This window comes from Leishmania braziliensis, chromosome 26 (assembly GCF_000002845.2).
Source record: "Leishmania braziliensis MHOM/BR/75/M2904 complete genome, chromosome 26".
Taxonomy (NCBI): Eukaryota; Euglenozoa; class Kinetoplastea; order Trypanosomatida; family Trypanosomatidae; genus Leishmania; species Leishmania braziliensis.
The window spans coordinates 271,096-285,507 of NC_009318.2; the positions used below are offsets into that span (position 1 = coordinate 271,096).

A 14,412-nucleotide genomic window follows, 5' to 3' on the forward strand; every position below is an offset into this window, starting at 1 on the left:
GTGTGTGTGTGTGTGTGTGTGTGTGGAGGGGGGTGGCGTGTGGCTCCTTGGGCGCGAAAATGAAAAGACGTAGATAAACCACGGAAGCAGTGCCGCCGCCACAACAACAATCCACACGAGTACACTACAGAGAAGTAAATTCACTCGATGCGCATTTTCTTGCGGATGTCTGCCACCTCCTCGTTGTCGCTGTTCTCGTCAGTCATGAGGCTTTCCTCGACATCTGCTGGCTCAACGCCGTCGTCAATCTGAAGTTCGTCCAACATCTCCTCCAGTGCTATCTCAGGGACCTCGTCGTCATCCTCGTACTCGTCCTCTGCTGCATCCGCCGCAGCAGCTATGGGGCCACCCCTCGCCTCGATCTCCTTATCCATCATACGATAGATAGCGACGTCCTTGCGCAGCTCCGCATCGCGTTCGATTTCGTCCTCGAACTCACCCTCGTCGTCGTTCGCGCCGCCGCTCGCGTTGGCGCCGCCGCGGCTGTCGAGCCCGCTGATGCTCGTTGCCCCACCCTGAGAGGTAACTATTTCGAGCTTCTTTAGCTTCCACAAACGACGGTGGCGGCGCGCTTTCTGCGACGGGAAGACTTTACGCACGAGGATAACATCCTGCAGCTGCTCGGGCTTGTAGCGATTCTCATCCAGGTCCTCGTTGTTGAAGATGCGCCCCTCCAGCAGGTAACCCTTCACGAGGCTGCCCGGGTGCAGCACACCGCCGAGGTGAGACTGCACGATCCACTCGCGACCCTCACCGACCTCGTCAGAGAGGCACACGGTGACCAGGCCAAGTTGGTAGGTGCCGTTGGTGACGGGCATCAGCTGGCACTCGAGCACGTAGAACTCCACCAGCTCGCGCGATGTCTGCAGTGATGCGAAGGGCTTCTTCCAGTACAGGCTACCGGTGATTTCGCCAGCACGCAACGTTCGTGGGTCCATGAAGACGATGGAGCTGAACACCTTGTGCACCAGCACCAGCGGGCCCATCCCACCCAGAGACTTGAGGTAGTAGTCCTTGTACGGGATAAGAATAAGGTCCTCACGGCAGAGCGGTGCAATATCGAGCGCGAACGTGAAGTGCTGCACGGCGGTGTTATTCTTCGAGTCGTGAGAAACGAGCTGCACGGCATCGCGGCGCGTCACAGGTGCTGTCTTGTTCAAGAACTCCAAGAAGTTCATGGCGTGACTCTTGTGGGCGAAGAAGAAGTCTAGGCCGTCCGGCTGCCCTTCAATTCGGATGAAGTTCTCGTGCAGTCGTTTCTTCAAGATGAGCTGCTCCAGGTAGAGAAACGTCTTCTTGTGGCTCACTTTCTGACGGAGCTGCACGCACGCATCCCACTGCGGCTGGCCGGTGGCGACCTTTTGGCAGACACTGCACTGCTGCCACGTCACGACGTACTCGACGAGGCACGCTTGCTGAAGAACAACGTGATGGAAGACCTCTTTCTGCACGGTGAGGCGCAGCTTGATACGCTTGCTGTGCGGCTCCGTCCAGAGAAACTTGGCATCGACCAGCCTCGCCTTTCCGGCGCTGCTGTTGCTGCCAGCGCTGCTATTTAGCCCCTTGATGCGCTTCAGGCAGATTGTAAGTAGCTCGCGACTCTCCAGCTCGGCGCGAGCCCAGTACTTGGGCGGTTGCAGGTATCGACCGCACTCTGGACAGTGAATGAGGATGTACTCCTTCTGCAGGTTATCGGTGATGTCAACGTGGGCACGGAGGCAGTTGGGACACATGTTGCTGAGGTTGCTGTCGATCACCAGGCCGCACAAACAGCACTGCACCTGCGGCACCGTGCTTCGGTCCGGGTGCTGCTCATCCTGCTCGAGCTCCATGGTGACCTCGTCGCACAGCGCGTACACGCCCCAGTGCACACAAACACAGGAAAGATGCGCAGCAGAATAGAGACGGGGGAGAGATCAGCAGAGCAACGCGTTATGGACGCGCCCTCCTCCACACGTCCGGGGTGATTGGGGCAGTAAAAAGAACGAGGTGAGTAGCTATGTAGTCCTCAAGCCTGTAAGACAGTAGGGTGCGCACGGCAAGAGGAGAAAGGGGAAGGGTAGGAAAAGCGGAAACGCAGCGGTGCCGGCCGAGGAAGAGGAGGGGGGGCATCGAGAACCTCTGGGGCAGTTCAAAAGTGAAGACGCCTCCTGCTATGAATGGGGGGGGGGGGGGGGGGGGCAGTGACATTCAGTCCAAAAGGTAGAAAGCCGCCTGCGTCATGTTACACCAGGTACGCAGACACACACGAGTGTTAAGCCCAAGTTCATGGGTCTCTGTATGCGCACAAGGAAGAACGGAGAGGCGGCGGAATCGCCTCCCTCCCCCCCCCCCCTGTCCCCTCAATCCACATGGGAACTACAGAACGACTAAGTGACTGCCTTGATGCGCACTTCGGCGACCCCACTCTCTCTCTTCCGTACCATCATTCTGCGGTCATAGCGCCGTGCTTGTCGCCACACCAGATACGCAGAGACCTCTTTTTTGTTGCGCATTGATTCTTCTTCCGCCTCATACGACCTCTTTGAAGAGAGTCATCGGATTGCGCCACGCGGGGTTGGCGAAAAAACTACATGCGCGCCAAACCGTAGAACAGCAATAGCGACAGCCACAAAGGTGAAACAGAAACGAGTGTACCGACAGGGAGGGTGGAGGCGCTGCACCAGAACGATCCAAAATAATACAACTCTCCTCCCTCTCCCCTGACAGAGATAGAACAGCAACTCGGCCCGAGGCGCACACTCAGACACCCACACACCCACACGCGCAAGAGCTTTAAAACCAACAGAGTATCACTCCAAGAGTGAAAGGTGGCGCCCATAAGAAGAGAGGGACAAGACGTAAGGAGACAGACAAAGGTGGGAGAGGGAACAGTGGCCGGAAGGGGAAAGAACGAATGGCGAGAATGGCATACGAAAAAACTGATGGGGACAAGAGATGAGGGGGAGGAGGGAGGTGACGACTGGCAGACGTCAGGAGAGGGCCAGCGCTCAAAAGAGAGCAAAGGCGAACCGCAGCCACAGCAACAGCGTGAAGCCATTCGAGTTCAGATGCGCACGAGGGAGGAGAAGGGAAGAATCAGAGGATAGCGAGAGAAACATGCAAACGACCACCTTTCCAAAGTGAAAAGGCAATGGCACCAGTGACGGTGGCGGCAGCAGCACAACGTCAGAGCCAGAGAGACAGGGACCGAGAGGAGGGATGCACTGGCATACGTAGAGATGATCCTGTGTCCGTCCTTCATGGTAGATCCGCTGAGGTAGAGAAGTGGATGGGGTAAATTTCCTCCCCCCCCCCCCTCCCCTCTCCCGCATGGAAAGAAAGAAGGGGGAGAAAAAGGAAGAAGTTAGTGGACCAACTAAAGCGGCAATTGCCTCTGTGTGTCTGTGTGAGTATATGCGTGTGATGTGCACGTATCGGGTGCGTATGTGTGTAGGTCTACATCTCTGGTGTCAGTAGAGCTGGAGAGGGGTCTCTCTCTTCTCGCCCCATGAGGCACACCACGCACGCGACACACGCACCCCATACGCACGTATACGCACAACAAGTCTAAAAAAAAAAGTGCATGAAGTGAACGAAGCGAAGAGGCTCCAAAGGCATCGATACTTTGGGGTCTCTTCTAGTCAGCAGCGATCAAAACAAACATGCACTTCTACTACACGGCAGCGTCCGCGCTGTCAGGTACACAGACCCACATAGATTACCAATGACCAAATGAGGAAGACTGGGGCGGGTATCGGAAGCTGAGGAGCATCCTCAGAGAAAGAAAATCACAGATAGCTGAGAAGGTCGTCGATGAAGAGAAGAGTAAGTGGAACGGCGACAGTGGTACTGATAACAATGAGGAAGACAAGGGGGAGGAAAAAGATGCGAGAGATGAGGGTGAGGAGAAGACAGGGAAACAGATACGAGAACGAGGAAGAGCGGCAGAAGCCACTGATGAAAACATCAAGAATGATAATGCGCCCACCACTGACAACCGTACAGGGAAAGAGAAAGTAAAGAAAGTGGAACGCCAAATTAGAAAGAGGCATACACACGCCCACACGCACACTCACAGACACAGACAGGCATACATAAACACGCAGCAGCAGCCACAATTTGTCCACATCATCGCTTTCAGAACCATGAACGGCCTTTACTGACATTCCATTGAAGAGGAAAAAAAATAAACAGAAGGAGAGGTGAATGGGAAGGACGAGGGACAGCGAAGGAGAAAGAGACCAGTGGAAGAGACGCAAAGTGGGAGAGAAGAACGAGAGAGACGCACGCACGCACACGCAGATGGGGAGGTGGGAAGAAACGAGCAGAAGAAGTGGGGGAGCAATAGTACCAACAGTATGAACATTTGAGAGAGAGAGAGAGTGTGTGTAGGGGAGGGGGGGGAACCAAAAAAAAAATAAACGCGCGCACAAAAGAAGTTGCCAACGGGGGAGAGAGTGGGGGATGCAGGGAGAGTGGGGGGGAAGAGAACAAAGGCACTCGAACCAGTAAAGCGATGATGAAAGGGAAGATGGTATGAGCCGCGTCATTGACGGCCATATGTACAGGGAAAGGGGGGGAATAGTAGGAGTGGAGAGAGAGAAAAAAAAAAAGGAGGGCAGACAAACAAAAAGTGACGAAGAGGCCTACTTCGTGAGAACACGCCCACGCGAGCACAGAGAAGGGGGGAGGGAGAAGAAAGGCAGGGAGGCAGAAGAAGAGGGGAGAGCCGGCCATGATGAATCTACTCCTCTCCTGTACGGCGACCGAAGTTGCACATCTATCCATCCACTGCAACCACATTAGGCAAACATCCATCATCAGCACAAAGACACAGCATCACGCGAAGACAAGTACACCTGTAACGTACAACAATGTGTAAAAGAGCAGCTCTCTCCTACCTCGACGACGTCTTCCCCTTGGATGCGACACCAACGCCGTGGAGCCACTGGTGACCGAGTAGCTTCTTAGCCGAGGGTCGCTGCTTTGGGTCGTACGAGTGCAAGCATGATAAGATAAAGCTGGCCGCCAGGCGCGCCTCTTGGAAGCTGAGGTACGGCTCCAGCTCCAACTCCAAGTTTCGGCGCGGGTAGGAGTGGTAGCGCGAGGCGTAGATAAAGTTACCGTTCCGGTCCACAAAGCGGTGCAGATACTCTGGTGGCGGCCGAAGCCCGCTCTTCGGCACCGGCGTCCCTTGCACGACCGCATCGTAGTAGTCGTTGTTGCGCACACGAATGTCTGTGATCTCGGACGGTAGCGGTCCGAGGAGCTGCATCATCATGGCGAGATGCTCAATGTCCATATCACGCGGACCACTCGACCTCTTCGGATCCATCAGAAATCTCCCGGTGATGAGCTCAAACGTCATACACCCCACGCTCCACACGTCCGTCGCGCAGGTGAAATCGAGCCCTAGCAACACCTCCGGTGCGCGGTACTCACGAGTCTGGATGAGCGTGCCGCGCTGGTTGTCCATGACGCCGGACCGCGTCACTGGGAAGTTCTTTTTGCAGCGCATGAGTGGCGCCAGCAGTGAGGCATCGACATTACCGCACATAGACATCCAGAACGGTGCAGAGCTCGGCGGCTCCAGCAGCGCCGACAAGCCAAAGTCAGCAAGGCACACCAGGCGGTCCGTCGTCTGCTGCGCCATCGACTCCTTGAATTCCACGAGGCTGATCATGTGACTCCGCTCCTGATTGTAGCTACAGAACTTCTCCATTGAACTAACCAACTTTGAGTCCACCGCCGAGCACAGCACGTTTTCCGGCTTGATGTCGGTGTGCACGACATTCAGCTCGCTCAGCTCATGTAGCGAGATGAGGACCGAGACAACGATCTCCTTAATCATGCGCAGGTCGTCGGCCGTGCGTCGGCTGCGGTCCGCCTTCATGCGTTCAATGATAGAAAGAAGGTTGGGTCCACAGAGGGGGATGACCATGCAAGTGTGCATGCCAAACTCTCCGCGCACGTCGAAGCAGTCGATGATGTTTGTGATGGCGGCATGCCGCGGGAGCCGCGCCTCAAGATAGCGCAGCAAGCTCACCTCGTAGCGCGTCGCCTCCTGAACGCTGGAGCGACACTTGGCGATCTTGACGGCGACAAAGGCCTGCGACAGGCCGCGACCCATGGTAGCGTGCTTTGTGTCGTAGCCTAGCCATACCGTGCTGAACTCGCCCCAGCCAAGCTTCTGAATCAGCACGTACCGCGAGTGAACGATGCGGCCCGGGATCACGGTGAGATAGCCTCCCTCCTTGTACGCGCTCTTGTCCTCCTCATAGCGGTCGCGCCACTGGTCGATATAGCGCTGCATTTGAGTGCGGCCGGATACAAAGGAGAAACTCTCGAACGCTGGAGACGCTCCTGGCACATCGCTGAAAACTGAGCTCGTCGCTGCAGAGCTCACATTCATGTGCTGACGCACGTGAGCGCCACGCGCGCCAGCTAAGACACCGATGTTCACGGTGGAGGCAAAGGCACTTGACTGGGCAGCTACGTTACCAGCAAAAGCGCTTCTGCCGGGAAAAGTGGCAGTCAACTTCTCGCTCGGTCCGCGCTCATGTGCAGCTACGTTGCGTGGCGGTACACTGGTGGCGCTCTTTACGGCACGTACCCTCTCCAGGCGTCCAGTACCGCTAGCTGCAGCACCAGCGGAACCAGACTTGCGTGCTGTCATGATCATGGCGATCGTCGACCTGGGTAACGATCTCGAGAACGACGGATGTACGCGGCTGTTGGAGCTGCTTCGCGTGGCGGTGGTGGCGGCGCTGGAGCTGTACCGGGCCCCATCCTCCGGCACCGCGACTGGAAGCACAGTGTCGGGCGTCAGCATCAGTGCCTGCGTCGGACGCTCCGACTTGCGCACCGTGTCGACAGAGGCGATAGGGAATGCTGCAGCTGACTTTCGCACTCGTGCAGCCACCAGGGCCTTCGGCGCAGCACTCGTGATGCACTTCTGAGACTCCACTACATGGCGCTGCTGCTGTTGCTCCGTCTTGTCGGCATCATCGTCGCTCTTCGCTGGAGGCAGTGAGAGAGGTGCGCATAAAGTCCCGCGCTGGGACATGATGGTACCTGTGTGCGCCGGGGTCTGGGTATCCCGACATGGCGAATACCCTGGAGTCGTGGGCGCCGTTGTTGGTGCAGTGGCGGTCGCCGCATCGCGGCTACGACTTGGCGTGCAGTGCGAAGCCGAGCAGCTGCTGTCTGTCCGGCCTGTGCTGTGACCCATGCGCACAATGGCTGTACCGTAGCGTGCCGTAAAATCGCTGCCGGGGCTTCTGCCATGTTGTTGTGCGGCTGCCGTGCCTGTCGCCGTCGTCGAGGAAGACGACGTCGCGGCTGATGTTGGATCGGCGTGGTGATCGGATATAACAGATGTGTTGCTGCTGCTGCTCGGAAGTGAGGAAACGGGGACGCGCGCATTGATCACTCCTGGTGCTCTCGAAGACGTCCTCGCCGGTGTGAGCGTCGTTGCCACCGTGTTCGCGCCGATAGCGGCGGCACCGGTCGACATTGACTTTGTCATCTTCGAGCCGCTCGCGTCTACCCGGCTGTAGGAGAGGTCGATGACACCAAACATCGCAGGTGACTTTAGCACCTTCGGTGATGAGGGCATCGGCGGTGGTGGGTGCAGTGGCTGCGGCTGTTGATGTGGCGTCCCAGTCGACTGCGAGTCGATGAAACCTTTCTCGGAGTGCTGGTGCTGTGCGAACGCGAGCGGCCGCGGCGGCGACGCCCACGAGCCTCGAGTTTCACTAGCGCTGTCAGCTGCTACGCCATCCTGTGTACTATCGCCGGCTTGGCGAGGTGTAGGGATGGTTGCGGGAGAGGTCTTCGATGGCATCACTGGTATCGACTCGACCGGTGGCTCTACGACGACTCGCTGATGGGGGTGAAAAGATGGTGTTGCGCCTCGGCTGAAAGGCGAAAGCACAACTGCATCACGGGGCCAGCTTACAGAAGACGTCGGGGTGTGCCGGTGGCTCACCAACGCTGCAGTTGTGGTTAGCCGCTTATCCACCGAGCTGTTGAGCGCCGACGAGTTATTTTCACTGTGCTGCTGTTGGGCGATCGTATTCCCGTCAGCACCGCCGGTGGAGGCACTACATGGGCTAGCGCCCCCGACCTCTGCTGACGAGCTTGTGCCGACAGAAATCATCAGATTGGCAGGCCCACGGCGCCGCGGCGTCGATTGCTGCTTCCGCGAAGGTATCTCATCCGAGGCGCGCTGATAGGGTGAGTCACCTCTTACTCGAGAGGTACCGGCGCTTCCAGAGTGTACTGGCAATGAAGAAGTCGGCATCCCAGACTGAGTGAGCTTGTCCGGCTGCGACACCTCTTCTGGCAGCATCACGCACCCCAGGTTATTACGGCAGTTGCCGCGACTCTGCTGCTTCGGGGTTCTGGCCATCGTGTCGCCACGGTTGAAGTTCAGGCTCGTCCAGCCACCGCAGGCGGTATCCCCCAGCAATGTTGACGTCGTTTTCATGTGAGGGGCCTCGTTGGAAGGAAGGTCGATCTGGGACAAGTATGAGTCGGCCGCTGTGACGGAGTTCAATGGCCGCTGGCGGCAGTACTGCAGGTCTGGCGAATGGGCCTGGGACAGAGGCAAGTCGCGTGAGGCCACCGCTGGCGACAAGGAAAGCGACGACGGCGCACATCGCTTGGACCACGTGGGGCCGACGACAGAGAGATCGGGGCTGCTCGCATACGTCCTGGCCTCCATCATGGCGCTGATCAACGACGCAGAGTCGCTGAGTAGACTGTGCGTCGATGCATGGCTGCGATAGGGGGGGTATCCCCGGTGGCATGGGTTCATGCTTCCGTCTGGCGTGGCAGGGGAGACAACGTACATGAGCGGAGAGCCCGAGTTAGAGGAAGACAGTGTACGGCGATGCTGCTGCTGTTGATTCTCGGGAGATGGCTGAAAATAATGCTGTTTCTTCAGTTCCATGCAGTGGGGAGAGAGGCAGCGCGGCGACGAGGAAGAGCCACGGTGCATATCGTGGTGAATAGGGTAGCGGTGGGTGCCGCCGCCGTTACCCCCGGCAGCGCAGTCAGGTCCCATTGACGTGTCTGGTTGCTTCTGCTTCGGTGTGACACGGCTCGCGTACTGCATCAATCATAGAGTGGGGGTAACGTATACGCTACTAGTTGAGCGACACCAAACCAAGAAGAAAAACAAAAAAGCGAAAGACTGCGCGCAATACGTTGAATGTGCTGAGACTGGTGACTATGCCACCTGTGGTCGAAGCAGAACAAAGAGAGGAAGGAAAGTCAGCCGTGGCTCCACGAGTGACTGTCGTGCTGATGGCAACGACGGCAGACAGTCTGTCAAGCAGAGAGTCGGCCCGGCTACACACACACACACACAGGAAGAGAGAGAAATCGAATCACACACACGCACACAGAGAAGTGAAACTACACAACGATCGGGAGAGAGATAAAAATTGCGTCTTTTTCTTTTGGTGTAAACAGCAACAAAGTGACGAACAAAAATGCACTCAAAGACGTCCAGAAGGGGCGGTGGTGGAGGAAGCTGACAGCGTGTGTGAGTGTGGCGCCAGTGGAGAGAGTCAAAACGAAGATAGCAAAAAAAAAAAAAGAAAAAAAGCACTTGATGAAACAAAGAGCGAAGCGAAAGCACAAACAACAGCCTCCCACACACACACACAGAGAGAGAGAGAGAGGCGCGCGCGAAAAGAAAAGGGAAAAATCCAAGAGAAAAGGAGAGCAATAGGGGAATCAAGCAGGAACTACCCAAATAGAGAGACGCACAGACACTCCAAAACACACGTACACTCTCACATGAACGTCAGAGTGAGGTAGGTAGGTAGGTAGGTAAAAGACCCTACAGCCGGCAATGATCACCAAGAACAGCACGTGATTAAAAAGAGGGAGGGATGAGAGTGGAGAAGATGCAGGTGACAAGAAGCGAAGAAGCAAAAGCGACGACCAGATACAATAACAGCCCACACACATAAAAAAAAGAGAAGGGAGGGTCAAACACTAATATGCATGCGCATAGATAGGGATCGGCCCACAGAGAGACGGCGCGGCGGAGAGAGTGCCAGTAACCGATGCACAGCACGCTTGTAAGCCACAGGCAAACCAAACAAACACTGCAAACCACAACGATTCGCTCACTCGGAAAAATACAAAAAGAGACGAGTAAAATAACAATAGAAAGAAATAATATTCGGAGAAGAGAGAGAGAGAAGACGCAAGAGAATGCGCACCACAGATGAAAGGAGGTAAAGGAGGGGGGAAGAAAAATGAAACGCACCAAATCACGCGCTCAGGCTTGAATGAACAGCTTGGCACTGCAACAGGAAAGAAAGAGAAGACAAAGAGAGAGCGCACGAGAGACGTACCGGGAGAAAAAAAGAGGAGAAAGGCAATAACAAATATAACAGTAGCCGTAGATAAAAAAAAAAAGCAATGTCGACAAAGGGAGAATCAGCTTACACCAACAAGCTAGGAGGAGGCCTTAGTGGAATCTGTGTGGGTGGAAGGAGGAGTAGGGAGAAGCGTGGGGTACGTTGGACACGTGAGTGAAGAAGGGGCAACACAAATGACAACTTCAAATCAGCACCAAAGAAAAGAGCACACAAGTGCCTATGATAGAGGAGGTTGTCGTTTGGGCAGGGGGGGAGGGAGGGGGGGACTCCGTATGACGCACGCGCGCAGGGACACACGCCTCGGAGACTCAATGTATATATATATATATATATATATATATATATATACGTATAGATGGGCAGGTGCCTAGTTGTACACACCAAAACGAAACAAAGCGAGATTACCTTCGCAGCTACAAGGGGCACCGCTACACACCACAAAGAGACGCGCACAGGCAAGAGGGATGGGGAAAAGGAGGGGGAGGCGCGCACACACACACACAACAGAACAAAGAGGGTCCAACCAAGATGTCGTCATCAAACGAAAGCGAAGTGATCTCGCTCAAGCAAGAGCACACGCCCACATACGAGCAAAGAGACGATCACTGGTGTGTGGGTCTGTACGCGTAGTTGGATAGACGAGAGACACTACACAGACAGAGGGGGTAGAGGAGGGTCAGCTTCAAGTTTTGCTGTTTAGGCGTGAACCAAACAACGGGAGCAGGCTGAAGAAAAAAATGACAACAAACCTGAGCAGAGGTTGATGATGGAGAAGGGAAGGGGCCCCGCGAAGAAGAGGGGAGTATAGAGAAAGCTCTTGTGTTTGGTTTCCTGGCCTTTTTCGCCTTGGTATTACAGTTTTGCTCGACGCCACGGCTGTGTGTGGCGCTGTTCTCCTCCCTTCAGTAATTCTGCAGACGCACAGCTGCAAATACAAAACTTACAAAAAGGAGAACAACAGGAGAACGTGTTGTAGTAGATAGAGATACAGATGTGTAGCGAGGGTGAAATGAAGGGGGGGAAGAGTAGAGCGAAAAAGGAGTGGGGAAAGAAACCCAGACACGCACGCACCAACTACTGTTAAAACCTGTTCCGCTGTTCTTTGACCTAGAGTGTAAAGGCACGTGCTCCTTAGGGCGTGTGTGTAGGTAGGTGGGTTTGTATGCGTAGATCGACCCGAAGAGTTGATGGCTTTGCTTTATTCGCTCTTTTTTTTTCGCCTCAATCCCCCGCCCCCTCCCGGCAATCGAGCGTCCGTCTTGTAGTGTATGATTATATATGTATGGCCGTGCGTGTACAGCAGCGGTCGACACAGAGATACGAAGGGAGGGGCAGAGAGGGCCTGGCAGAGCAACACACAAGACGCGTCTTTCTCTGCAGCTAGTGAAGTAAAGGATGGACGGCCTTTCTGACTGCTACTTTTCCGTCGCTATTCGGCCCCGCGTCACTGCTGCTGCGTTCGCCCTTGTTGTGTATGGCGCTCGTGGAGAGGGCAAATTCCTTTGTTTTCTGTTCGCCTGGGAAGAGGTGTGGAGATATTGCGTGCTAATGTGGGGGCTAACCGAATGACGACACATACGCGTCCAAGGGTAAGAGTAGCAGGAGAGATGATGAGAGCGAGGAAGCCACGAATCCATAACGAGGCGGGTGTGTGCTGATTTCCGTCAAGTTCGGCGGTTGCACGCCGCTGCACAACAACAACGAATAAAAAGGGGCAGAGAGGGGCACTAATTTCCTTCTTTCTGCCGCTTCTGCACGAGTGGCACAGCGTGGTGAGCGCGAGAGGTTATTCGTGAACGAGTAGGCAATTGACTTCGTAATGAGCGCGGTCGGGTCACGTTGTACGTGCGCGCATACGTGTTTCATGCTCGTGTTGTCCTTTCTATTGGCTTGTTCAGGGGAGGAAGGGGGTAGCCAATAGGCAGGGAGAAGACAGCAGCACCTCTCAAACGTGTGAAAGAGGGGGGAGGAGAGGGGTAGTGGAAACAGAGAGAACACACAAATGCAGTTCGTCACCACCCCCATCCTTCCCTCATCCTCTATTACAGAGCAGGTGAATGTTACAGATGGCACACGCAGATTGTGATTTCAATGCGCTCGCGCACTCTTAGATATTGCAATAATGCGGTACAACAAAGAGTGAGGAAGCCTGGCCACAGAAGCAAGAAAAGCATCAGCGGTAGACACGCGGCCGACATCTGTCCACGTGAAACTCGAAGAGGTAAAGGGGTAAAGGAACCAGATAAAAAAGAGGGAGAAAGAGAAGATGCCAACCCAAGAGTAAGCGCACGCCCATCTCACACACCGCCCTCAATGCCACACAGACACGCGGACAAGGGGGAACAAGAGAGGGAAAAGAGAAACTGAGAGACACACGCCTTGCACCGACATGACGGAGTCTCTATTCACCCCCCCCCCCAAAAAAAAAGGGTTTGTATCGTGTGACCCCTCCACACACACACTCCACACACCCCCACACATTCCTCGATCCCGCACTCTCATCACCCACCCCTCCCCAGGCAACGCAACTACTCGCATCCACCACGTCTTCACAACCAGCATCCCTCCCCCCTTCGCCTCTATGAGTTGTCATCCAAGTTCCGCAGCACAGAGAGAGAGAGAGAGAGAGACGCGCTACAGTGGACTGAGCATCCCCGCTCCACCTCTGTGGCGCACAGTGCTTTACGTGGGCTGAATGGCAGCATCTCTTGCCGTCACGCGTTGCTCCTGTTACATGGCGAGTGTTCGTAAAGCGAGTGGGACGCCAAGGTGGCAACAGTGGAGACGGCACAATCCGACGCCGTTTCACCTGTTTAGTTGTGCCGAGCATGCTCGGCACCGCCCCTCATCGCCCCTCGTCTCTCAGTAGGCGCTAGTCCCACCATTGTTGCCTCTGAGTTTGCTGCTGCTGAGTCACGGTGGCCGCCTCTGCAGCTGCCCTCACAGTGCTCACATACGACTTGAACACCTCATTGTAGGAGTCCTGGATTATGCTGTGAGCAATGCTGGGGATGCTGCACACAAACAGTGCCAGGAAAGTGAGGACATATACTCGAGCGAAAAGCATCTGCAGCCAGTGCAGCGATTGATCCATGTGAAGGAGTGTCGCGCAGATTGTCGCTAAACATAAAGCACAGAAGTGCCACAACGGCGCTGGGGATGGTCTGGGAGTAAATGCTGCTAATCTCACCAAACACCACCGTGCCACACACGACGTAGCCAATAAGCACTGGTAGCAAGCACCCCCAACCACGAAGACAGAGAGCTGTCGCACTGACGTGGCAAAGCTGTCAATTAGTGCGTACCACGAGGGAAACCGCTTTAGCAGCACAACCACACGGAAGCTGCTCAGCAATAACGGCGAAGGCAAGCAGTAGGGTGACTGCCTCCTCAAACGAGTAACTGGTGCAGCGCTTGTGCTGCGCCACGGAGTCTACCTGCGACATGCAGAATTCCCTCGAGTTATTCAAGAGCTCCGTGGCGTTCACAGCCGGTCCCGTCAGGCTCTCTAGCGTGAGCACGTAGGTTTGGGTGTCGAGTTGCACGTGAAAACGTGCACCGTAGTAGCCCAGATGGTACTGCAGAAACACCGTCGGCGGCTCTACCACATCGGAGTCGCCTGAACTCGAGCTCGTGTAGTGCATGAACAACTCTCGACTGCGCGTGGGCACGGCGTCGTAAGCCTGCACAGTGTTCGCAAGGGTTCCAATGAACTCATCTGGGCTCTCGACGCGGCGATGCAGGTATGCATGTGTGTAACTGTTGCTAGCGAAGAGATAGGGGGCGAACGTGTAGCGCGCATCTAATGGCTTCCTTATTATGGATTGTCTGGCACTGAAACTCAAAGAAAAGGGGCAAGGCCACGATGGTCACACTCACGAGTTAAACAAAACCACCGCTCATGTATTCTCCTCCTCCCTTTCTTATTCAATATGATTCAGTGTGGTCGATTAAGCGCTGTGCACATGGGTGTACCGATGCTCCCTTTTTTTCTCCAAGCCCGCCTCTGAGTGGTCATTTTGTGTGG

General features: G+C 55.4%; 2 protein-coding genes and 1 pseudogene across 3 annotated transcripts; all 3 read right to left on the minus strand.

The window, feature by feature from the left end:
• Positions 1-140: 140 nt before the first annotated feature.
• LBRM_26_0980 (conserved hypothetical protein) lies at positions 141-1,832 on the minus strand (the record flags this gene model as incomplete). Its single annotated transcript, XM_001562280.1, has 1 exon — positions 141-1,832. One exon carries the CDS (start codon positions 1,830-1,832, stop codon positions 141-143), a length of 1,692 nt encoding a protein of 563 aa, XP_001562330.1.
• A 3,047-nt stretch (positions 1,833-4,879) lies between these two features.
• On the minus strand, positions 4,880-9,103 carry LBRM_26_0990 (putative protein kinase; the record flags this gene model as incomplete). The annotated part of the gene is made up of 1 exon (XM_001562281.1): positions 4,880-9,103. The coding sequence occupies one exon, from the start codon at positions 9,101-9,103 to the stop codon at positions 4,880-4,882; it is 4,224 nt and encodes a 1,407-aa protein (XP_001562331.1).
• A 4,154-nt stretch (positions 9,104-13,257) lies between these two features.
• On the minus strand, positions 13,258-14,029 carry LBRM_26_1000 (annotated as a pseudogene). Its single transcript is given in 2 exon segments — positions 13,258-13,674; positions 13,679-14,029. Coding segments are annotated over 2 exon segments (768 nt in total).
• Between the last annotated feature and the right edge of the window lie 383 nt (positions 14,030-14,412).